Source organism: Ursus maritimus, unplaced genomic scaffold (assembly GCF_017311325.1).
Source record: "Ursus maritimus isolate PB19 unplaced genomic scaffold, ASM1731132v1 scaffold_26, whole genome shotgun sequence".
Lineage (NCBI taxonomy): Eukaryota > Metazoa > Chordata > Mammalia > Carnivora > Ursidae > Ursus > Ursus maritimus.
Window position 1 is genome coordinate 34,960,766 of NW_024425119.1, and position 25,329 is coordinate 34,986,094.

At 36.5% G+C, this 25,329-nt stretch overlaps 1 protein-coding gene across 6 annotated transcripts; it reads left to right on the forward strand.

Moving 5' to 3' along the window:
- The first annotated feature begins 73 nt into the window (after nt 1-73).
- Nucleotides 74-25,005, forward strand: IRAK4 (interleukin 1 receptor associated kinase 4). Of its 6 annotated transcripts, XM_040642352.1 has the most exons (13): nt 92-179; nt 882-1,031; nt 4,229-4,398; nt 6,931-7,076; nt 7,921-8,103; nt 8,890-9,050; nt 9,959-10,023; nt 12,851-12,965; nt 13,391-13,500; nt 17,579-17,762; nt 19,057-19,119; nt 21,994-22,152; nt 22,270-25,005. In XM_040642352.1, exons 3-13 carry the CDS (start codon nt 4,238-4,240, stop codon nt 22,303-22,305), a joined length of 1,383 nt encoding a protein of 460 aa, XP_040498286.1. In that variant the 5' UTR covers nt 92-179; nt 882-1,031; nt 4,229-4,237; the 3' UTR covers nt 22,306-25,005. The 6 variants fall into 6 exon arrangements, 5 of the variants coding, with proteins under 5 accessions (XP_008702690.1, XP_040498286.1, XP_008702693.1 ...); XR_005837911.1 differs by lacking the exon at nt 882-1,031 and having other exon boundaries at nt 74-179; nt 21,998-22,152; XM_008704468.2 differs by lacking the exon at nt 882-1,031 and having other exon boundaries at nt 74-179.
- Nucleotides 25,006-25,329: the final 324 nt, after the last annotated feature.

Below are 25,329 nucleotides of genomic sequence, written 5' to 3' on the forward strand. Positions count from 1 at the left end.
CGCTGCAGAGTCGCCTGGAGGCGTCATGAGGAGGGACGGGGCGGGGTCTGGGGCGGGGTCTGGGCGGGGCCTAATCGGTTGGGCCCACCCCGCCCCGGTGCTTTTCCGAGCCCGGGTTCCTCCGCAGCCGGCTCAGCGGGGCGGTGCCCCGGCAGCCCTGGCGCCCGGCTACTGGGCAGGTAAGGAATTCCCGCCGTGCGCGTCTTCTTCACAGGTCGTCCAAGGTCTGTGCTCTGGCCTCCATCCCTGTGCCCCAGGGTTGTTGAAGGACGGTTTCGGTAGGAAAATCGCCTTCTGTCTTCAAAGTGAGAAAAGCTAGAGAGGAAGTAGGTTCTGTGGGCACAGCTTGCTCCAGGGTAAAGACTCGGGTGGGTTCCCGAGGATCAGAAAGTTAATTGGAACTGAGGAGGAAGCTAGGGCGTGGAGAGGCGTCACTAAGTACTTATGTGGCTCAGTCCGACATCCCGTCAGGTTTCTCAACTCCTAGGCGGTGTGTTGCCAGAACCGGTTTACGAAATGAATCTCTTTTCCTGAGAACCAGGAAGTAAGGCCAGCTCTGGGCAGAGATGCTCGTCGCGTGGAAGGCATTATGGGCTTCCACGAGATTCTAATGAGCTTGTCACGCTGGCTTCCAAGCTTCCAGGAAATTAGAAAGTGGAGAGGGGTGTAAGGATCAGATAAGTACATTATCAGATGGGAAAAGTATACCTGACAGCCTGGAGCTAGAGTGAAAACAAAGGGATAAAAAGCAGACCCTGAGAAATTGAGGAAACATTTTAGCTATTTGGAATGGAAACCAGGAGCTCTATTACTGCCTGAAAAGATCTGCCCAAAGAGCCCTAAGAGTAGAGAATATTAAAGTCGGCCTTTTCCCTTTCTAGGGGTAATCCTTGAAGAGATCTGTCAGAAAGTTCATATTTCTTTTACGCTGTCATGCTGAACATTCATTTGAAGTTTGCTTTCTACCTCTCCAGTCCAAGATCCTGATCTTGCAGGCCAAACCTGCTCCATCCACAGCCTTCTCCATCGAAGTAAATGTCGAGAAACGTTCAGGCCAAAAACCTTGGTGCAGCCTCCTCACCCTTCATATCAGCACATGGGATTCTATTTGCTCTACTTTGGAAAATATCCGGCGTCCTAAGACTGCACCTTCCCTGCTACCACTCTGGTCCAAGCCACCAGCACCATCCCCCTAGGTGGTTGGTGTACTCAGCTAATTGATCTCTTCCTGCTTCTCTGCTCTTAGTCTAATATCCTTTACTCTCAGCAGCAGCCCCAGTGTCCTTTTAAGACAAGAATATAGAGCATATCTCTCCTATTCTCAAAGCCTCTACTGTCTTCCTAGAAGATAAACAAAATCAATACAAAAGCTATAAAGCTTTAGGAGACCTGGTGCCTTACCGCTCTCATCTAATCTGCTACTTTACTGCTCCTTCCTTCCCAGACTTACTATCTCCCTACTGTTCTCAGTGAGCGCACTTCAGACCTTTATATTTTTAGTATTTGTTTTACCCCCAAAACTTCTCCCACAGATATCACAGTGTCTGACTTTCCGGTTTCTTGAGACCTTTAATTACATGGCACTTTCTTATTGAGGCCTACTCTGACTACCCTGTTTTAAAGTGAACCTCTTTCTCTGTTTATTTTTGTCCACTACATTTGGCACCATCTAGCCTATTATAGAGTTTATTTGCTTATTGCCTGTCTTCCTCTATTAGAATATAAGTTTCATGAGTTCAGTTGTTTTTTTATTATTTTCCCAATATTTTCTCTCCAGGAACTGGAATCAATATCCAGCACAAAGTACACACTCAATAAATATTTGATTTATTTCAATATTCAATATTTCAGAATATTGAAAAACAATGTTTTTAAGGTTTTAATACATCCAAACATTATATATATTTTAATATATCCAAAGCGTTTTAAATTACTTACATTGACTTAAATCCATGCTTGAGCATTAAATATTATGTTTAATATATGGTATACCAGCACATCTCCCCGTTTGAGAGGGGCAGCCCTATATGATTTAATAGGTCCAGAAGTATCACCAGCTTTTGCTCATAATTCTAGTACTCAGTTGTCCAAAAATAAAGACTAATGGTTATCTAGCATGTTTCGCTTAAGAAAGCATGGGAGTGAATAATGAATAAAGGGAGGTTATAAATCTATCAAAAATACTACGCTTAATAAAATAAGACTGCTGCTACCTGAAAAGTTTAGCTATATTCTCAGACCTCTTATTTCTGCTCTGTCAGTAGCTCCTCACCACTCTTCTGAAAACTGAGCTTTCATACAACTCTGCACATTTCTTTAAAAAAAAATGTGATATGAGAATAATTTCTGCCATAAAATAATTATTGCAACATTTTTAAAAACCACCTAATTGTTGATAGGCCCTTTGCATTTGTTGTTTTAAAATCTTACAGCAAGTCTTAGGTATTACCGTCTCTGTTTTTCAGATGAAGAAACCAAGGTCCGAAGAAATTTAGTTATTAAGTCTGGTCATAATTGGTTTGTGGAAGAGCTACATTAGAAGCCTGGCCCATGCAACCTCTAAGTCTATCTTCTTCTTCCCCTCTATACTCTCTTCCTCTGATCAAAGTGCTAATGAAGCACAGTCTTAAAACTTCATTAATTCATTTGACAAAAATCTTTTATTTCCTATTTGGGGCATAGTACTTTGTCTTTTTGAGAACATCCATATAAGTGAGAAGTATTGGTTTCCACAAGGAAACATTCATTTTAGTATATTTCTCAATTATCATCTTACCTTGCGTTCTTGTCCGAGTTGTCTTGTTTGAAAATATGAATGGTTACCATGAGAATTAATGGCATGTGAAAAGTCATGAAGATATTTATTTATTTACTTGAAAGCAATATCTTTTTGTACTTCTATTAATCCTAAACCCACTAAATTCTTGAACACTTTAAAAGAAGTGATACTTTTTAATTTTTTCTCTACAATAACTTATTTTTATTATTGAAAATGCAGACAAGCAAGTGAAAACAAAACTACCGTAAAAATCACCATCAAGAGATAATCACAGTTAATGTTTTAGTATATATTCTTCCAAATGTGTGTGTGGTGATATATGAATGTGTGTTTAAAGTAAAATTTTCCATTTGGAGATTTAGAACTTACAGGCATATATAGAGAGAGGAGCTGACAGAAGGCTTTCCTTTTTTTGGTATCCCTGTGCCATCACCTCTGCTAGAAATCTGGGTATAGGAGAGCTACAGAATTTATCCCTGGTCCTATTACAGACTTTTTTTTTTTTTTAAGCTAGACTTTTTATTCTCAATTTCCTGTATTTTAGCTCTCGCCTTTAAGATTACCAAACTTCCTTTACTAGTTTGTCAATCACATTGTACTTCTTACAATGGAGAGAAATCTGAGTAAATAAAGGAAAATAATGTGACTGGAGCAACTGCAAAATCTGTAGGTAGATATAATCTCTTAATTTGTGTTCATACCAGTCTGCTCAGCTATCTAATTCTTTATAGCTATATTCAGCAGTGCTGGTGAACAAGCAAAATTGTGAAATGTATCCCTGGCTCTCGCTCTCCAGGGTGGAGTGGCAAAAGAAAGAGGGGACCGAGGAAATAAAGGTTTTCTCTGGAGTGTAGTTAAAGGGTGAACCACAGGGTTTGGCTTAGTAGGGAATGAATTATGATCAGACAGGTCTGTTGGACTCAAATAACGTGGAGCATGTGATAGGAAAGGTTGGTTATTTACCATATCTTTTAATGCCACTCTAGTTATTTCATGACTTTTTTTTTTTTTTACTTCTACCAAAGAGTGTTGGCAAATGTCTAATAGTACATAAATACTGATTGAGAAAAATATTTTAAATTGAAAAATAAATCTTTTATGAATAGATTTGATTCCTGACTATTTTCTGAATTTTCAGAAATTTTTCTGAAAAAGTGAATTTTTCATTTCTTTGTGTAAATTACACTTAAGAAATTTCAGAAAAATAATTCTTCAATTTGTTTTGATAATTATGGGTGGAGAAAGAAAGTATGACCAGAGGACAATTAGACAAATAAACCACAATTTTAATTTTTTAGGATATCAGTTAGTTGACTTTGGAGTATTTCTTTATTATTGTGTAATCAGTTGCCAACATTTCATATGTTGTAGCAAAATGTGATTTATAAGCTTACAGATGTCATCGCTAAAACTACCGTAAAATTTTAATGAGAATTTTCCACATTTTAGGAATAGAAGATGAACAAACCCATAACATCTTCAACATATGTGCGCTGCCTCAATGTTGGACTAATTAGGAAGCTGTCAGATTTTATTGATCCTCAAGAAGGATGGAAGAAGTTAGCAGTAGCTATTAAAAAACCATCTGGTGATGATAGATACAATCAGTTTCACATAAGGTAACGTATAAAATTCTTTTCCTTTTTAAATTCTTATATCACAATCTAGAATGATTAATAGATATAAATACCATCTAATGTTGCAATTCAGAAAATAAAACTCTCTCCAGGGGAAATAATAGTAATAAGTAACCTCTTCGTTTTCTGTTTTTGCAATTTTGGCTTCATTCTCCATTATGTCAGCTAGGCTAGTGTTGTGATCTTGCAGATAAGTTTTTGGGTTAGAATCAAGATTCCCATTTTTACTGTAGTTTTCTGTTTAGCAAGCTGAGAAAGTTCCCTCTGCCTCACACTTGTCATGTCCAATTGAACGTAAGGGTATTATAAGAATCTCTAGTAAAATTCTAAGTATGTGAATCTCTACTTCACTTTAACAGTGTGCTTTGGGAATTCTTCAAATTGACATTTTAAAGTTGCTTGTAAATGTACACATCTATGAACAAAATTCTTAGTTCTTAGCCAGGATTTTTCAACATTATCTCCAGATAATCTCATTCTTTGTCTCTATTTATCTCTGCTTGAGTTACTATAAAATGTGAGTATAGATTTTATTTTTGTCAGTGATTTCAACCCAAATGTCAGCCCCAAATCTGTCTTTGGAAGCAAGAGGAAAAGACATTAATTTGTGATTTTCAGTAATAACCTGATAAAGATCCCAAAGCCTTAACTCCCATCTTAGTCCTTCCCGGAAACAGTTCCTCATATGAAGGATAAACGTCTTAAATTCTTGAAAGAAGCTTAAGTTTAGGAATGCCTGGGTGGCTCAGTCAGTTAAGCATCTGCCTTTGGCTCGGGGTCATGATCCCAGGGTCCTGGGATAAGCCCCTCATTGGGCTTCTTGCTCAGTGGGGAGCCTGCTTCTCCCTCTGCCTACTGCTCCCCCTGCTTGTGTGTGCATGCTCTCTGACAAATAAAATCTTAAAAAAAAAAAAAAGAAGAAGAAGAAGAAGAAGCACCTTAAGTTAAACCTTGAAAAGTTTATTGATATTACTATTAAAAATTTTTGGAGAATAGTTGAAGCAGTGGTGGTAAGGAGAAAAAGCTCTACAGAATAATGGCAGCAAAAAATTATTGAAAGAATGATAGTTACCAGTTTACAACCACCCATGGGTAACTGATGCCTGCAAGACTCATCAGTGATGCTAAAACCACAAGATAAAAAGTCGATGAACAAGATATGCACAAGATTTCAAAGTATTACCCACAGGTTACTTATGAATTATGAAGGGTAAAGCTACCTTTATAAGGAAGAAATCTGACGTACACCTCCTTAACCAAGTAATCACACTTTGGGTCACTGATAATGGCACAGACTGCATTATGTGGCTCTGGATGTGATGCAGTGGGAAGAACACGTTGTCGCCTATGTAGTGTTCCTACCAAACATTTTTAACCTGAATTTAATCGTGAGAAAGTAGCCGGACAAATCTAGACTATGAGACATTCTACAAGGCGTTTAGCTTACGCTCTGAAGTGTGTGCACACACGCACACACATACACACACACAGGGAGAGGGAGAGGGCAAGAACACAAGGTGGCAAAGTGTTTCCACTGGTCAGTTGGTGTATCTAGGTGAAGGGGAAACAGTTTTTCATGATATTATTCTTACAACTTTTCTGTAAGTTTGAAATTTTTCAACATAAAAAATTTGGAGGCAAACCAGAAAAAAATGTCAAGTTTTTAAATGTTACTTTTTTTTTTTTTAAAGATTTTATTTATTTATTTGACAGAGATAGAGATAGCCAGCGAGAGAGGGAACACAAGCAGGGGGAGTGGGAGAGGAAGAAGCAGGCTCATAGCGGAGGAGCCTGATGTGGGGCTCGATCCCATAACGCCGGGATCACGCCCTGAGCTGAAGGCAGACGCTTAACCGCTGTGCCACCCAGGCGCCCTAAATGTTACTTTTCAAACTAATTTTTAAAGAAATAAGAATGAAAAACTGATCTGTTTTTCCTTTAACGTAATTGAAATATGATTAAGATCAAAGGAGTAATTCCTCAAGTTTATGTATAGCATTCTATTTCATTGAGCAGAATGATTTGTTAAAAAGCATATGGCTAGCAGAGTTATTAAGTCAGGTAGGGAAGTAATATAGCTTAGGAGGTTGAGACCACACCCTTATGTCAGTGAGATCTGAATTTGGATCTCAATCTAAATTCAGTGTTTTGGCTGTGTGGCTGTGGGCTGGTTACTTTACCTCTCCACCCGTTTCCTCATTAATAAATTAGTATTATATTCATAGTATCTTTGAGAATTAAATGAGTTCATGTGGGTGCATCCTGTGTCCCCCTGAGCAGATACCCAATAAGTATTCAGTGTATGTTAACTTACACTGTCATCACCTTCGGCATCTTTTTCCCTTCTGCCTGTCTTCCCGGTTCTCCGTAATTCTCGCTGGTTCTCCTGCTGCTCCTTTCCTTTAATACTGTAGGAGGTGCTGGGGGCGAGACCGGGGCATGGGGGAATGATTCCTATTTTCATATGAAGTCTTTTGCATACTAATTTTGGTTTTTTTGTCACTTGCTTTTAAGGAGATTTGAAGCATTACTTCAAACTGGAAAAAGTCCCACTTGTGAATTGCTGTTTGACTGGGGCACCACAAATTGCACAGTTGGTGATCTTGTGCATCTTTTGATTCAAAATGAGTTTTTTGCCCCAGCAAGTCTTTTGCTACCAGGTAAACGGAGTGTGAGTAGGGCATCAACAATTAGGGTGGAAAGGCAAGTGGCAGAAATAGAAACATGTCTCCTTACTCTTACTTTTTTCTCCTGGTAGATGAGCCTTATATTTGAAACTGCTTTTCATTCTTTCCAGCCTCCCCAACTCATACAAGCACCCCAGACATAAGGCACTGCAGACTTGCTGCTAAGGAAATGGAGGCTTCGTGATCGGGTCTGAGCCCACAATTCAAGTCAGGTAGTTTTGTGCCAGTAGGAAGTTTAGAAGGACGGAAATTAGGTTTGGGGGTTTTTGGGGTTGTTTTTTTTTTTTTTTTTTTTTTTTTCTTGAGCTCTTGCTTTTTTTTTCGCCCTCAACTTCCACCCCAATGGGATCTGTGATCACGATTTCCTTATGTTGTATTCTGATAGGTCACTGTCTAGAAGCCTTCTTCATAAATTATTTTTTCCCCTTTGATGCCACTTAAACCAGCAGTTCTCAGTACTCAGTGTACAGTAGAATCAGTTGTGGTTCTTGTTACATAGACAGATTCTTGGCTCTATTCCAGACCTTGTTATTAGAATTCTTGACTTGGGTTAAGGCTGATGTTTTTAAACAAACACTTCAATGCTTCTGATGTAGGTGGCTTGTAGACTTTTTGAAAACACCACCTTACCCTCTCTACTCATCTTTATCCAAAACTTCCAAATTCTTACTAGGTAGCTTCTTTTGTGTGCTGTGAAAAAAGGAGGTTTAGCCTGTGGAAATGGGAATGATGTCAAATGAACTGAGTTCCTCATTTAACTTTTTCATAAACACTTTTTCTTATGGGAGGACAACTTGTATCTTACTTCATTTGGCAGATGCTGTTCCCAAAACGGTTCATACACTACCTTCTAAAGAAGCTGTAACAGTTCAGCAGAAGCATGTGCCTCTCCATGGCAAAGACAGGACATTTGTGTTACCTGTGCAGAATATTGAACAAAACTGTATGCCACCTGACTCCTCAAGTCCAGAAAATACAAGTTTAGAAGGTAGTGATACACGTAAGTAACATTTGCAGTGCTTTCTGCTGGTGGGTTTGTCATTAAGACCATCACTGCTTTGAAATAAATCTCCCCTTTTGTTTGTGCACACTGGCCATAGCTCTTTTCTTTTAAAGATGTTATTTATTTATTTATTTAATTTATTTATTTGGGAAAGGGGAGAGAACACACAAGCAGGGGGAGGGACAGAGAGAAAAGGAGAAGCAGGCTCCCCACTGAGCAGGGAGCCTGATATGGGGCTCCATCCCAGGACTCTGGGAGTATGACCTGAGCTGAAGACAGACGCTTAACCGGCTGAGCTACCGAGGCGCCCTGGCCATTGCTCTTCTGTGGGTTTTCTTTTTCCTCTCCTGACTTATTAAGCACCATCGTCATTGTATTAGTCAGTGTGTTATCAGTGAGTACAGGCAATAGGACATACAAACAACCACAGAAGTATGACAAAGTGTGTAAATATTTACATGACTTGAAAAGGCATTTTGTGCTCTCTCTCTCTCTCTGTCAAATGAATAAATAAAATCTTTAAAAAAAAAAAAGAGGGAAAGGTCATTTTATAAAGAACATAAGTGACTGGAATTTTGGGTGGAGGCTCACCAGGCAGAATTCTCAAGGTAAAGCTTAAATTTTTATTTTAAAAGATAGCTGTACTCTCTCCTATCGTGCCTAATCCAAAGTTGTAAATATTTGTGTGTATATGAAATAATCAAGTTGAGAAAATATTAAGGTTATTAAAACCAATATATTTTTTATCAAAGTACTTTTTTCCTTATTTTATTGATTTTATAGGTTTTCACAGTTTTTCATTTTATGAACTGAAGAATGTCACAAATAACTTTGATGAGAGACCCATTTCTCTTGGTGGCAACAAGATGGGAGAGGGAGGATTTGGAGTTGTATATAAAGGCTACGTGAACAACAAAACTGTAGCAGTGAAGAAGCTTGTAGCAGTAAGTTATATGTTTAGGAGTAAAAGAATTAAAGGAAAATTGTTTCCTGGTGTGCTATATCATAAGTTTTAAATTAATCTTTAGGTAATATATTATTTCAGTGCATGTTTTCTTTAAACATCATTCTAAGCTGGTAGTTCTTAACACTTAAAAATTTGTTGAAGGCTATGCATCCTATCCCTACAAAAATGTAGTTATGGACATACACGTATGAGTATACATATAATTTCAGAAGATTCACAAAATGAAGTTGAGAAGCCCTGTTGTACATAGTGCTTCATGCATAATCAAGACGACAATGGGAAGATACTAAGAAAATTTTGTAAAAATAACTCTATGTTACTTTTCTCATTTAAAAATAAAGCTTAAAAATATACAATAAGAAAAAAGATTGAAAAAATTCTTGTCTAGGTCCTTCATTCCCATTTCTCCTAGAGTGTTCACCATGTACTTGATTTGTTATATTATAACTCTTTTATTATATTCTAGAAATATCCACCTAAAATATATTAATATGGTAAAGATAGTCACCTGTTGTCATATATGTTACAAATACTTTTGTTTCCTTTCAAATTTGCTTATGTTTTTGTTACCGCAAATTTTTTCTTCAGAATGCTTATGCGGTAAAGTTTCATATTGTTTCATTTTGTTCCTACAATAACTGAGTGAGGTTTATATGGTTATATGGTTTATAAGGTTTTTTTTTTCCCTTCCACTAACTAGCCATGGGACTTTGAACAAATCATTAATATTTCTAGTTCTCAGTTATTCTATAAAATGGGGAGAATAATGCCTTGCTATTTTAAGGAAAGCAAGATCAGCCAGGCCATCTTTTGCACCTCCTTCTATCTTTAGGAGCCTTGCGGTTATTGTACTGTATTGTATTATATATTATTTTACTTTTTCAGATGGTTGACATTAGTACTGAAGAACTGAAACAGCAGTTTGATCAAGAAATAAAAGTTATGGCAAAGTAAGTTAATTTGGCAATGTGGTAGAGCGGAAGAGAGCAGATCAAGGAGGAAGGGACTTGGTTTCTCACCCAGAGTGGTGCCATGAACTAGTGATATTTCCAAATATGTAGAATTAAGCTAAAGGGTTTAGATGAGAGGAATTGAAAGAATTTTGACTCTACAAGTCTGTGACTACATATACTCATGTGCCTGGAGCTTAAACAGCACTTCTTACTTTACATCATAGCAAAGTTCCAAAGGATTTCAACTATCTTCTGTTATCATGTTTGCTGTTCCCAAATTCACGAGAATTAAGTTATGGAGATACAAAAAAAATTACAGAATAAAAGGCCCTTAGATATGTTAACAACCCTAAACCAGAAAAAATTTATATGCCAGAATCCTTAGAAGACATTGACCCAGTACACTTGACAATTGTTGGGCGTCATCAGGAAGAGTAAGAGAAACAAATCAGGATTCTATTCTGATAATTGTAGTGCAGTGTATTTTATGTGTCTGGTCTCATTTAGTCCTCATAACAGTTATTATAACCTCCCCTACCTTTTTTTTTCAATTAGGTTTTGCAACTTGCCCGAGGCCGCGTAGCCCGTAAAAATGAGATCTGGTTTTCATATCCACACCTGTCTGATTCCAGAGCTTGAGCTTTTTTCTTTTTCCTTTTTAAAAATTTTTTTTTCTTTTTACTCTTGAAATGTAATTGACTTACAATGTTATATTAGTTTCAGGTATGCAATATACCGATTTGACAATTCTATACATTACTCAGTGCTCACCACAATTAGTCCCCATCTGTCACCTTACAACATTATTGGTATGAATCCTAATGAGATTTACCAATTTACACGCAATTACACCCATTCCTATAAGTTACCAATTGTAACTGCTTAACCTTAAGAAAGAAATAATAGACTGGAATTAATTTAGTCATAGTAAAAATAATGCACGCTGATTAAAAAAACAACTTTCGGGATTTTGTTCCCCCGAGTCTTACACCCACTCGGCAATCCTTAAAGTAATTTGTTCAAAGATTCTAGCAAATACAGGAATATATATTTAAAAGAATGAAAACCATCTCTTAAATATATCACTCAGAGAGAGCCATAGCTAGTATTTTGATGTGCTTGCTTCTCATGATGTGTGTAGCATTTTTCCCATGTCCTTAAAAATAATTTTAAAATATTTTGTTATTGTATATTAGTTTTAATTTTAAAGTATTGTATATTAATTATTTAGCATATATGATGATTATATTTTATTTAACCCCATACCCTACTAGGTTTGTTTCTAATTTTCAATATTATAGATTAAAGTTCCTTTAAATCTCGTTGTATATAAATCTTTAAATGCAACTCTGCTTATTTTATCAGGTAGAATCCTAGAACAATCAGTGGTTCAGAATGCATGAACTTCTTAAAAACTTTCCAAGTACATGTCCAAATGGCTTTATGAGTAAATTAGGGTAATTTATACTCCTACCAGCAATGTATTACAAATTTAAATTTCACTGCTACCTCACCACATTGAATATTATTTCTGTTTCTTAATAAGTACCAATTTCTGGACCTTACTAGCAGAATGACCCTGACCAAGTTTCTTAACTGTCTATTCATTAGTTTTCTCTTCTATAAAATGGGATAGTAATAGTGTTTACTTCATTAAGTTATTGTGAGGATTAAATAAAACAAAGCAGGTAACTAACTTACTACAGTGGCTTATATATAGCGCAAGCTCAGCAGATGTTACCTACTCGTTTTTAAATTGTGCCAGTTTGATGGAAAATAGAGTACTTATTGTTTTAATTTGCACTTCTTAAAATATTTATGAGGATAGACTGATTTCAAGTTAAAGTCTGATTTGAAATCATGAAATGCCAGAATTTTAGATGATTTTGTATCAACAAAATGAGTAAGCACTTGGATGGAGTACGTATTATGTTCTAAGTCTATTTCTAGGCACTCATGTATTTGCTCATATAATTCTCACAGCATCCATGTTGCATGGTAAGGGTTATTATCCACATTTGATGAAGTTGCTGAAGCTTTGTGAGGTTGTTAACGTGTTAAGTGTTAATTTGGCCTATAGGTCAAATATCCAGGGGGTGGCAGAGCTGAACTTTAAGCTTAGGACTTTGCCCAGTTTTCTTTCTACTGTACCACAGATACCTAAGGTTTTGTTATAGTTCAGCTCTCTTTAGTTTTATTCCTTTCAAGTAGATAAAGAAATTCAAATTAGGTTATAAATAATAAGATGTCATTAAAGATCAACTATGTGTAAATTAGGTGTGGTTAGAGATCAGATGTCTATAAATCAGTACTTTGGATGTGTTAGAAAATTCTTGCAATGGTTGCCAGACCAGTTTCAACAGACTTCTTGAACTCTTGCCTGTAAAACTATCATTGAAAATTGTGCTACACAAAAGTAATTATCAGCCCAGTCCTTAACCAAACTCACAAGTTCCAAATTCTAAGTTATTAAGCTTGTACTATAAAATAGAAAAAGGCGGCGCCTAACTGGCTCAGTTAGAAGAGCATTCGATTCTTGATCTCGGGGTTGTGAGTTCAAGCCCCACCTTGGATATAGAGATTACTTAACTAAATAAAATAGAAAAAGGATTTGCTTCTAATGTTGATCAATATTGACTAAAAGAACTGTTTGCAGAAAATTGTAAACAGTTAAAATAAACATAAACACGTTATAAACATATGGATAGCCTGTCATTTTTTGCTCTTTTTTTTCTGTTGAAGCTCTAAATTGAATAACCTCCAACCTACAGCTGAATATATGTATGTGTCATAATAATTTTGAGTGGAAAATTATTTGTCGTAGGTGTCAACATGAGAACTTAGTAGAACTGCTTGGTTTCTCAAGTGATGGAGATGACCTCTGCTTAGTGTATGTTTATATGCCCAATGGCTCATTACTAGACAGGCTGTCTTGCTTGGTAAGATATTTGTTAATCAGATTGTTCGGCTTTCTATTTATGTGTTGGAATACTAATATTCACTTTGTGACAAGATTATTTAAACCACATTAATCTTAATATTTTTCCTGCTCTTTGAAAATTATACAGTTGATAGGTAAACAACTGGGATTGCTATTCTATTAGGTAATAATCTTAAACACAAAATTATCAGACAAGACCAGTCTTTGAAGGTGCTCTTATATATTTTTCTTGTCAAATAAGAAATGCTAACTCTGACTTGGTCTTATTTAGAGATTATTTTTGAACAATTTTTAAAAATTGCAATCCTAAATTCTTGGTGATATATCATTTTCAGTAGTTGCCTAGAAAAATGTTCTGTTATATATTCTCTGTAGATATTTTTATCCTTTTTTTTTTAATGGGTTGGTTTCTTACTTCATAAGGATGATACTCCACCACTTTCTTGGCACATGAGATGCAAGATTGCTCAAGGTGCAGCTAATGGCATCAGTTTTTTACATGAAAACCATCATATTCATAGAGACATTAAAAGGTAAATGCTACTTTTAAAAAAGCTTTTGGAAAACCGTCTTTAGAGAATAACTTGCTCTCACTCTTTCTATTCAATATTCATATGCATGTCTTAACTTACAGCACTCCGTGAAACCTCTTCTCATTAAGACATCTATAATCTCCTTTATTCCAAACCCACTGACCTACTTTTAGTACTCACCCTATGTGATCTTTTTTTTTGAACAGCATGGCATTTGTTTTTCTTGACTACTTTTGCCTTGTCAAAATTATTTTCTGGATCGCTCTCGTCCTCCGTGGGTGCATTTCAGTTTTCTTTCTTCTTGCGTAAATGACAAATATTTAATTGAGCACCTACTGTATGCTAGGCACTGTAGATAATATAGTTAGCAAAAGTAGCACTTGTAGTGTTTGACATCAATCAAGTAATCACTAATAATAGAACTTTAGTTAGTATTCTAGACAGAAGGGACTACATTTGTAAGACCATTGTTAAGAGGGAACATGGGAGCATGGTGAATTACAGGAAGTGAAATGAACACAGTATAACTGAAATGCAGAAATTGAAGGAATGATTGATAGAAAATAAAATTATAGAAGTCAGCCTGGAGCTAACCCCTGTAGGATCTAATAGACTAAAGACTTCAGTTTTATCATAAATGTAATCAGATGCCATTGAAAAATTAGAAGTAGAGTTGTGGCATCATGTTTAAGTCTGGAGAAGATCACTGTGACTTGAGTGTAGAGAACACTTTGTAAGAAGGGATAGTTAGGAGGCTATCACAGAAGTCTTGGTGGTAGCAGTTCATGTCAAAAGAAGTGAGCAGATTTGAGAGATTAAGATGGCAGGACTGGGCACCTGGGTGTCTTAGTTGGTTAAGTGTCTGCCTTCAGCTCAAGTCATGATCCCAGGGTCCAGCATTGGGCTCCCTGCTCAGCTGGAAACCTGCTTCTCCCTCCCCCCCTTCCCCCACTCATGTTCTCTCTCGCTCTCACTTTCTCTCTCAAATAAATTTTTTAAAATCTTTAAAAAAAATAAGATAGGGGGGCACCTGGGTAGCGCAGTCGTTAAGCGTCTGCCTTCGGCTCAGGGCGTGATCCCAGCATTCCGGGATCTAGTCCCAGATCGGGCTCCTCCGCTGGGAGCCTGCTTCTTCCTCTCCCACTCCCCTGCTGTGTTCCCTCTCTCTGGCTGTCTCTTTGTCACATAAATGAAATAAAAATCTTTAAAAAAAAAAAAAAAGAATAAAATGGGAGGACTTGCTGATATCTTGGCTGCAGAAGGGTCAGGGATGAGGAACATGTCAGGAATGACTCCTGGATTTCTAGCTTCCTGAATTGCATTCTGGGACGATTGTGGCATGATTCGCTTACATAGAAAGCACTGGAAAAGGACTAGGTTGAGGGTTGAGAATGTGAATTCTCTTTTGTACACGTTGTGTTTAAGATTCTTTTAAGATATAGAAGTGGAGATGTTAGTGCAATATACAGATCCAGAGCTGAAAAAAGTCTGAGCTGAAGATATAAATTTGTGTATTACTTACATATAGATGATAATTGAAGACCTATTACATGATTGTATTCTCTTAAGGAGAAGTAAGGATTAGAGAAAGGTCCCAAGATTTAGTCCTGAGGAATTTTAAGACTTAAAGGCCAAATATAAGAGAATGATCTCAAAAAGGAATCTTAAGAAAGTAGGCACAGAAAGGTCAGATGAGAACCTAGAGGGTGTGGTATTTGCGAAAACAAGGAAAGAGAGTATTTCCTGAGCGGGACTAGTGAAAAATGTCAGTTGCTTTTTAGAGGTCAGGATGAGGACTGAAAAATCACCGTTTGATTAGTGCCCTGAAGATCATTAGTATCTTTACAGAGCCCTACCTCCCCATAGTAATTGTGCAGAATTCAGGATGTAGTTGAGTACAGAGTGGGAGCTAGAGAACTGAAATGTGAGTGTAGACAAGTCTTTACGACATTTAGATAGTGAAGGATGATTGCTGGAAATAATGTGTCATTCAGGAAACTTTTTTTAAGATGGCAGAGACTAAAGCACGTTTTTATACCTACGGGAAAAGGGAAATGATAAAATAGAAGAGAGAAGTCAGATAATTTATGGAGTAAGGTTCCTGAGAACATAGGAAGGAGTCCAAGTAAAGGGATCAGCCATAGACAAGAGAACAGACACAATCTCTCATCCATTACTTATTGATGTATTTCCTCCTATTCTCACCTCGTGTCTCTTCTCTTCCCACAACGTGTTCTTGCTGACATTATATTGACTTCACCTGCTATCTGTGTGTGGGTGACACTCAAATCTGTATCATCAGCCTCTGATCCTATATTTTCAATACCTCCAGACCAAAAACACCTCGCCTGGTCCCACAGCAGCCTCTAAGTTAACACGTCAGAAATCAAATGGGATAGGCTGGTGATGGGTAGTAAGGAGTGCACGTATTGCATGGTGCACTGGGTGTTATACGCAACTAATGAATCATCGAACTTTACATCAAACACCAGGGATGTTTGGTGACTAACATAATAAAAAAATATTAAAAAAAAAAGAAATCAAATTCATTTTCTCTTCCAAACCAAAGTCTTCCTCCTGTATTCCCTCCCTGATCAAATGAAGTCACTATTCATCCTGTCTCTCAAGCTAAAGACTTTCTCATTCCTCATATCATAGTCATTACAAAGTTCATTGAATGTGCCTCAAAATTCTCAGCTCCTTTTTCCCCCCAGTGTTCTTTCTTTATTCAGACCCTCACCATCTCTCATTTGGTTTATTACAAGCTTTCCTGATCAGCCTTTAACTAGTCTGTTCCAGTTCTTATCTATTCACTACTATGCTGCCAGGTTGTGTTCTTAAAAATCAAATCTAGGGGTGCCTGGGCGGCACAGTCGGTTAAGCTTCTGCCTTCAGCTCAGGTCGTGATCCCGGGGTCCTGGGGCAGTGTCGGGCTCCCCGCTCAGTGGGGAGTCTGCTTCTCCCTCTTCCTCTGCTCCTTCTCCTACTTGTGCGCACCTCACTCTCACTCTCACTCTTGCTCTCTCAAATAAATAAATAAAAATCTTAAAAATAAATCTAGTCTAACAGCACCAATTCCTTACTGTTGAAAACTTTTGCTGGTGTCCTGCTCTCACAGGATCAAGTTCATATTGTCTCCATGTTTCCTTGGGACCAGTTTCTTAAAATTGATCATGTTTTTATGTTTTAATCACTATGTACGTGTTGCTCCATTTGCCTGAAATGCCATTTATCCCTCATTTAACCTTCAACTTATAACAGTTCCTACAAGACTAAGCACCCTGTTCACCATCTTCTTAGAATTTTCTCCAGTTCTTCCAGCATGTGGTTGTTCTGTCAGCATTTTGTACCTAATATCACCATTATGGAATATTTATTGGATTTTGAAAAATTAGTTATGTACCTTTGTCACAGACAGAATTTGAAAATCCCCCCTTCATGCAGGTCTGAGCTTAAATACTATTATATGTAGTGATTCCTTGATAAAGTTTTATTGAATGCAACTGTACATGCATGAGTGAATGCAAGTAATGGATGAATGAATGAAGACCTTTTAACCATGTTCTTTCCTCTTCGAAAGATTTAGGATAGCACCAAAGAAAAAGAAAAAAGAATAATACCCAAAACTAGTATAACTGCATGTTCACTATATTGGAATTAAAATTAAAAACTTAAAAAGAAGCATAAAGAAATGAATAATTGAGATACTTTGGCTGGAAATTTGTTTTTAAATGAGTTGAGAAATATTAGGAAAGGAATAAGAATGGTGCTTTAGGAGACTGAGGGAAATTTTCCCTGTGATAAATTATTTATGAAATAATGAAAATATCTCTCACTAACGTGGACAGTTTTATTTCATTTTTATTCTCCTAAAATTTTTCCTCAAGAAACAAAAAAAAAAGACAATCTTTTCTCTTTAGCTTTAATCTGAAATCTAGATTTATTTATACAAATTTCAGGCTTTTATGACGTGTATTATAAAATGATATACTCTGTAAATATGTACATATGTTCTGTATGTATGTAAATATGAATTGTTTGGCTTGCTTGAAAAGAAAAATATTTTTTTTCTTTTCAGTGCAAATATCTTACTAGATGAAGACTTTACAGCCAAAATATCTGACTTTGGGCTTGCACGGGCTTCTGAGAAGTTTGCCCAGACAGTCATGACTAGCAGAATTGTGGGAACAACAGCTTATATGGCACCTGAGGCTTTACGAGGAGAGATAACACCCAAATCTGACATCTACAGCTTTGGTGTGGTAAGTTTCACATATATAATTAGTAAACATAATCATTCTGGCTATAACTGTGGAATTGAAGTAGAATATTTTGAGACACCTGTCTTGCTTAGCTCTCTTATGTAAATGTGTATATTGTTTACTTTAACCCTTAGTTAAATGATAACGTTATAAAAGCTTCTCCAAATTTGTAGATTTCTTTAAAATGGATTTCTGAAGTAACTATAAGGAATGACTTTTTTACCATACTATTGTCATAAATTATTATGAAAGCTTACATTAAACTAGTGCATAAAACAGGAATACCTGAGTGGCTCAGTCAGTTAAGTGTCTGCCTTTGGCCAGGGTCCTGGGATCAAGTCCCTCATCGGGCTCCTTGCTCACCGGGGAGCATGCTTCTCCCTCTGCCTGCCGCTCCCTCTGTCTGTGCACATGCTCTTTCTCTCTCTGTGAAAAATAAATAAAATTAAAAAAAAAACAATTAGTGCATAAAACAAACCATGTCATACAGCACACATTTTAGTGTCATATTTTTTTTAATGAAATTTTTTTAAAAGACATACACTTTGGCATTTTCTGATCTGGTCTGTTCTGAATAACTTTTAAGATGGAGTGAGTGAGAGTAGTTGAAGAAATCAGGTTCTACTTCATATTATTTTTGCATATGTGTTTCCTATATGTTGCATACATGTTTCCATCAAGACAGCACTGTGAAGTTAAGGCACAGAGTTGTAGGGTATGCCTAAAATTTAGAAAATAATATTCTAAAAGCCAGAGAAAATTATTCTTGCGAAGAATGCCCTGCAAGACCAGAGAAAGAATGTCCAGAACACATATAGAGTGGAGCTGATTATTTAGTAAGTTGCTAATAGAAAAGCACTGCTGTGGGGATTGGTGGAACCCAGGGTTTCTGTGAAGGAGTGGTGGCGTGAAATGACCACAGCTCATGTCCTTTTTGCTTTTTGTAAAAAAGATTTTATTTATTTATTTGAGAGAGAGAGAGTGAGAGAGAGAGCACATGAGCAGGGGGAGGGGCAGAGGGAGCGAGAGAGAATCTCAAACAGACTCCCTGCTGAGTGAGGAGCCTGATGCGGGGCTTGATCCGAGGACACCGAGGTCATGACCTGAGCCAAAACCAAGAGTTGGACGCTTAACCAACTGAGCCATCCAGGTGCCCCTGTCCTTTCTGCTTTAATGCCTTAAAGGCATAATGCAATGTGTGGAAATGATTAATCAGATTTCATGGTCAAGATCCATATTCTTTCCATATGTTGTCTTAAGTATTACAGTAATGGACTTTTTTTTGTCTTCATAGGTTTTATTAGAAATAATAACTGGACTTCCAGCTGTGGATGAACACCGTGAGCCTCAGTTATTGGTAATTGAAAGATTTATTATTTTTTCCAGTCCTTTTCCCTTTGCATTTATAATCTAAATTTATACGGGTAAATTTGGCATCTAGCAATGTCTTTTTCTATTGGCAATCTTTTCATTGGCAATTACATAGTGGCATATGGAAAGAGCATCACATATTTCTAATCTCGGCTGTGCCACGAAGTATTTGTGAAGCTTGGATAACTCATATATTCTATGTTCTGGGTAAAACCAGAATAGAACTATATGATTTTTTAGATCTTATATTTTTATTTTGTTACTTTCAGGGTGATTACTAACAGCTTTTTCAGCTCAGAGAGGAAAAACAATATGGCTTCCATTCAGATTTGTATCAGAGTGGAATTGCTAGAAAATTTTCTATCCATTTCCATTATGGAGTATTTTATTTATAAAGTTATGATAGAAAACTTTACCTATTTTATTAGGCATTCATTGGCAATGATATAAATAGACCAACTGAATGCTAAAACTATAAGAAAATTATGCCTTGCCTTTTTTTTTCCTGTAAATTTTAAGAACTTGGAGGTTCTTTTTATAAAATTAAAGATTTACAGAAATCTTTTGTAATCTAAAGATTGCAGAAATATCTACTATCATATATGTTTTTCTTAAAACTAGTTAAATAACTACGCCGACTTTATTCTAATTTATGTATTCTAATGAGGCAAGCCAGTGTGACAAATTCAGATAATATATGTATAACAGATTATTTCCCTAGAATGGAGGTTAGAAAGTCAAAATGTATGATATATTTGATCAAGGGCTTGGTGCCATACTCTTAAGAAAAGCAGTGAGTATAATATCTATATATTATAATATTGTTACTAGTGTCCATTACTAAAAAATACATTATAAAACCTTCCATGGTTCCCTGAATATGTAGTAATGCAGTATTACTTATTATGTAAAATTTCACATTGAAGTATATTTATAGAACATAATATTACTGTGAAAAGTTATTGTTTGCATAATATCTGGATTTTTTATAGTAGTATATTTTGTCCTCATCAAAGAAATAAAATTATCTGTCCCAGTGGGTGTTGGTCATCAAGATAGAAGCCTGGGCTGCAGATAGAGTTTTGAAAGCATTAGTGCCAGGCATAGATAAAGCTTTGGGTTTGGGCTGGATTATACAGAGAAAGTGTGTAAATTAAAAATACAGGAGGACCAAAAAAAAAAAAAAAAAAGAAAGAAAGAAACTTGTTTTTTTTCTATCTTGTAATTTTTTATATTTTTAAGTAAAGTCCACCAGTCTAAAGGCCTAAATCCTTTTCCCTGAGACTTGTTCCACCTTCAGAATGTTATAAAAGCCTCAAACCTGTGGTTTGATTAAGGATGAAATACAGAAAAATACAGAATCCATCTCAGTCATAAGTTTTACACATGACCACATAATAGTGAAAAATCAAAAAAACTGCAGGGATGATTAAATACTTTCACTTATTCTTAAGATTTGAATGCAGTATGACTATAAAGTAATAAGATTTTATGATAAGTATAACCAAAAGGGAGTGATCCTTGAAGGAACCTTTATATCACTAGATTCTGCCATCACTCAAACACTTTCAAAATTCTTTTGGAAGAGTTTCTGGAGAGTTTACAATCGACCACCTATAAATAGTCTTTTTCATGATATTAGTTTCCTAGGGCTGCTATAAAAAAAATTAGCACAAACGGCGACTTAAAATGACAGAAATGTATTCTTTCATAGTTCTGAAAGCAAGAAGCCTGAAATCAAGGTGTTGTCGAGGGCCACATTCCCTCTGGAGGCTCTAGGGGAGACTCTTGCCTTGCCTCTTCCAGCTTCTGGTGGCTGCTGGCACTCCTTGCCTCGAGGCCACCTCACTCCAGTTTCTGCCTCCATGGTCACATTATCTTCTCTGTGTCTGTTTTCTCTCTTTCTGTCTCTTGTACAGATGCTTGTCATTGAATTTAGGGCCCATATGGGTAATCTAAGATGACTTTATCTCAAAATGCTTAACTTAATTATATCCACAAGGACCTTTTCTCCAAATAAAGTCACATTCATAGATTCTGGGGATGAGGACTTGGACGTATTGTTTTCGGGGCCGCTGCTCAACCCACTACATCATCCTGGTCCTATGCCTCTCTCCCTATACATTACTTTTTTATCATGCCCCTGTCCCCTTTTTCCTTCTCCTTTTTTCACTTTGATTCAATAATTTGAGTACTCGTAGAGAAGTTTGCTGTTTTGGGAGGAGAAGTCTGGGTCCAGAAATTGGAATTGCATTATCTGGAGCACATCAAGAAGCAAATCACCCTAAAATAAAAAATAAAAATAAAAAAATTAAATAAAAAGGAGCAAATCACCCTGTGCTGGCGGCCTAGTAAATGATGCCAGTGGGAATATGAGAGCAATTTGCTCAGCAACATAAATACAAAAATTAGAAGGCAAGTGGCTGAAAGTATCTAAAAGATGTGTATGTATGTATCTGCATATAAATATATATATATAAATAAATGAATAGAGTTTCTCCTGATGTCTTTAACTCTTAGTAAGTTTATAAAAATAGTAAAAGAAGAGTACATTTTATTATGAAGTAGATTAGATAATTCCATTTACATTCTGATTTCCTTCACTTTTGTTTGAAACTCCTACTAAAGTTTTAATATTTGTTTTGGGACACCTAGGTGGCTCAGTCGGTTAAGTGTCTGCCTTTGGCTCAGGTCATGATCCCAGGGTCCTGGGATCGAGCCCCACATCGGTCTTCCTGCTCAGCAGGGAGCCTGCTTCTCCCTCTGCCTGCCACTCCCCTGCTTGTTCTCCTTCTCTTTCTCTCTTTCTGACAAATAAATAAAATAAAATCTTTAAGAAAACAAAACATTTGTTTTAAAGCTAGATATTAAAGAAGAAATTGAAGATGAAGAAAAGACAATTGAAGACTATATTGATACAAAGATGAATGACACTGATCCTACTTCCATTGAAACTATGTACTCTGTTGCTAGTCAATGCTTGCATGAAAAGAAAAATAAGAGACCAGATATTAAGAAGGTACTAATTTTTTATACTTATTTAAAAAGTGACAGAGGTGGGTTTCATCTTTTTTTCCTAAGTTTACATTTCAAACCAACTATTTAATACAGGTTTTTTTTTTTTTCTTTCTGAAAGGTTCAACAGCTGCTGCAAGACATGACAACTTCTTAAAATTTTACTGGAATAGACTCTTGGTTTTTTTGTATACACCTATCTAAACCATTTTTTAAACTAAGTATTTTTTTGTAAACATTCTTTTTTACCTTTAATAAGGCAGCATGGAGCAGTGCAGTGGCTATTAAAGCTTGTATAGAACCGCCAACGAACATAGAACAAACAAAAGTAGAGCCGTGATGTCGACCTTAAGCCCTAGCTTGTTAGTATCACCCTCAGTTCTTGAGTAATCCCTGAGACTTCTCCTTGGAACTTCACCAAATACAGTTTGAAAACTGTAGAATTAGCAACAAAGAGGACTGGACCATAGGGTGAAAAGACCCTAGCCCAAATCCCAATTCTACTACTAATTTGCTGTAGAGCTTTTGGTAATCCCTTCACAGCTTTGAGCCTTCTTTTTTTTCCACTGATATCATTAGGCTAATACCTATTGTGCTTCTCTGACAGGTAGTCATAAAAATCAAATGAGGCAGCATATGTACAAGCACTTTGTAACATGTAAAGGGATATAAAATTTAAAGTTTATGTATAATCCAATTATAGTCATTTGTTTATAGGATCATGTTTGCAGTGTGCTATTTTAAGCAGTCATTCATCACTAAGCAAACATGCCCTGATGTTACTTCCGTGATGATATGGTCAATATTAGATTATGTTAGATGGCAAAATTGAAGGAATTTTGTAGATGTTGTTAAGGTCCCGAATCTGCTGACTTTGAGTATCAACAGAAAGACTGTGCTGGGTGGGCCTGCCCTAATAAGGTGAGTTCTTACAAGAAGCCTGAGAGATTATCCTGTGGGCCTTGAAGAAGTAAGCTACCGTGTTGTAAGAAGGCCACATTGGCTAAGACCAAAGGGTGCCCTTCTAGGCTGAGAGCCACCTTCTAGCTGTTAGCCAGCAATAAAAAAACTGGGACCTGGGTTGTATAACCACAAGAAACTGAATTTTTCTAGAAAGAACAACTGTTTTTCTTCCCATATTTCTGACCTACTGGTTTGCTTGCTAAAAATTTTTAATTTTAAATTTCTCTCAATATGTTCTATGAGAACCAAGCAGGTAATAGGAACAATTAATAAATGTTTTGCCTTACTTTTCTGACATATAATTAAGAGGAATTTAAGACATTCTGAAGCATTTTTTGCTCTATCCACTGTCTGGTTCTGTAACCATATAAAATGGCCATAGATCTCAGCTATCTGTTGTCCTTTTTATTCACTTTCAACACGCAAGCATACCTCAGAGATATGGACAGTTCAGTTCCAGACCACCACAATAAAATGAGTATCGCAATAAAGTGAGTCAAATAACTATTTTGGCTTGCCAGTGCATATAAAAGTTATGTTTACACTATACTGTAGTCTATTGACTGTGCAATAGCATATGTACGTACCTTAATTTAAAAATACTTTGTTACTAGAAAATGCTAACTATCATCTGAGCTTGCAGAGAGCTTTTTGCTGTGAAGGGTCTCACCTCCACGTTGATGCTGCTGACTGATCAGGGTGGTGGTTGCTGAAGGCTGGGGTGGCTGTGGCAATTTCTTAAATGAAGTTTGTCCCATCAGTTGACTCTTCCTTTCACAAACCAATTTCCCTGTAGCATGCAATGCTGCTTGATAGCATTTTACCTACAGTAGAAATTTTTTCAGAATTGGAGTCAATTTTCTCATACCCTGCTATTGCTTTATCAACTAAGTCGATGCAATATTTTAAATGTTTTGTTGTCATTTCGACAATCTTCACAGTGTCTTCACCAGTAGATTCCATCTCAAGAAACTACTTTCTCCGCTCATCCCTAAGAAGCAACTCCTCATTTGTTAAAGTTTTATCATGAGATTGCAGAAATTTAGTCACAACTTAAGACTCTACTTCTAACGCTAGTTCTCTTGCTCTTTCCACCACATCTGTAGTTAGTGACTTCCTCCTCTGAAGTCTTAAACCCCCCAAAGTCATCAATGACTGTTGGAATCAACTTTCTTCATGTCAGCAATAAGACTGTTTCCCTTTCTTATCATTCATGTGTTCACTATATTAGAACTTTTAATTTCCTTCAAGAAATTATTCTTTGCATTCACAACTTAGCTAACTGCTTGGTGCAAAACTCCTAGCTTTTGGTCTATATCGGCTATTGACATGTCTTCCTTACTAAACTTAATCATTTCTAGCCTTTGATCTAAAGTGAAAGATGTGTGACACTTCCTTTCACCTGAACATTTAGAGGCCATTGTAGGGGTTATAAATTTGCCTAATTTCAATATTGTTGTGTCTCAGGGATTAGGGAGGCCCAAGGAGAAGGAGAGAGATGGGGGAACAGTAGGTCAGTAGAGCAGTGAGAGCACACACATTTATCGATAAGTTCCCTGTCTTATATGGAAACTGTACTCGGTGCCCCAAAACAATGACAATCGTAACATCAAAGGTCACTGACTGCAGGATCACCATAACAAATATACTAATAATTAAAAGTTTGAAATATTGAAGAATTACCAAAATGTGGCACAGAGACACAAAGTGAGCAAATGCTGTGGGAAAAATGGTACTGATAGACTTGCTCAACCCAGGGTTGCCATAAATCTTCAATTTATAAAAGCTGCAGTATGTGCAAAGTGAAGTAAAATGATTTATGCCTATATATATATGTATTTTAATTTTTTCCAGCTTTACTGTGGTATAATTGACAAATAAATTTATATATACTCCAGGTGTTCAATGTGATGTTTTGATATATGTATACATTGTGAAATGATTACCACAATCAAACTAATTAACACAATCATCACCTCACATAGGTACCTTTTTTGATTTTTTTGATGTGGTGAGCACATTTAGGATCTACTATCTTAGCAAATATCAGTATACAATACAGTATTATTAACTACAGGCATCAAATTGTACATTAGATCCCCAGAACTTAATCATTTTATAACTAAAAGTTTTTATTCTTTGACCAACCTCTCCCCCTACTCCTTTAAAGTTTGTACTATTTCACTGTAAGAATGGACACAGATAGGAATGGCTTTTT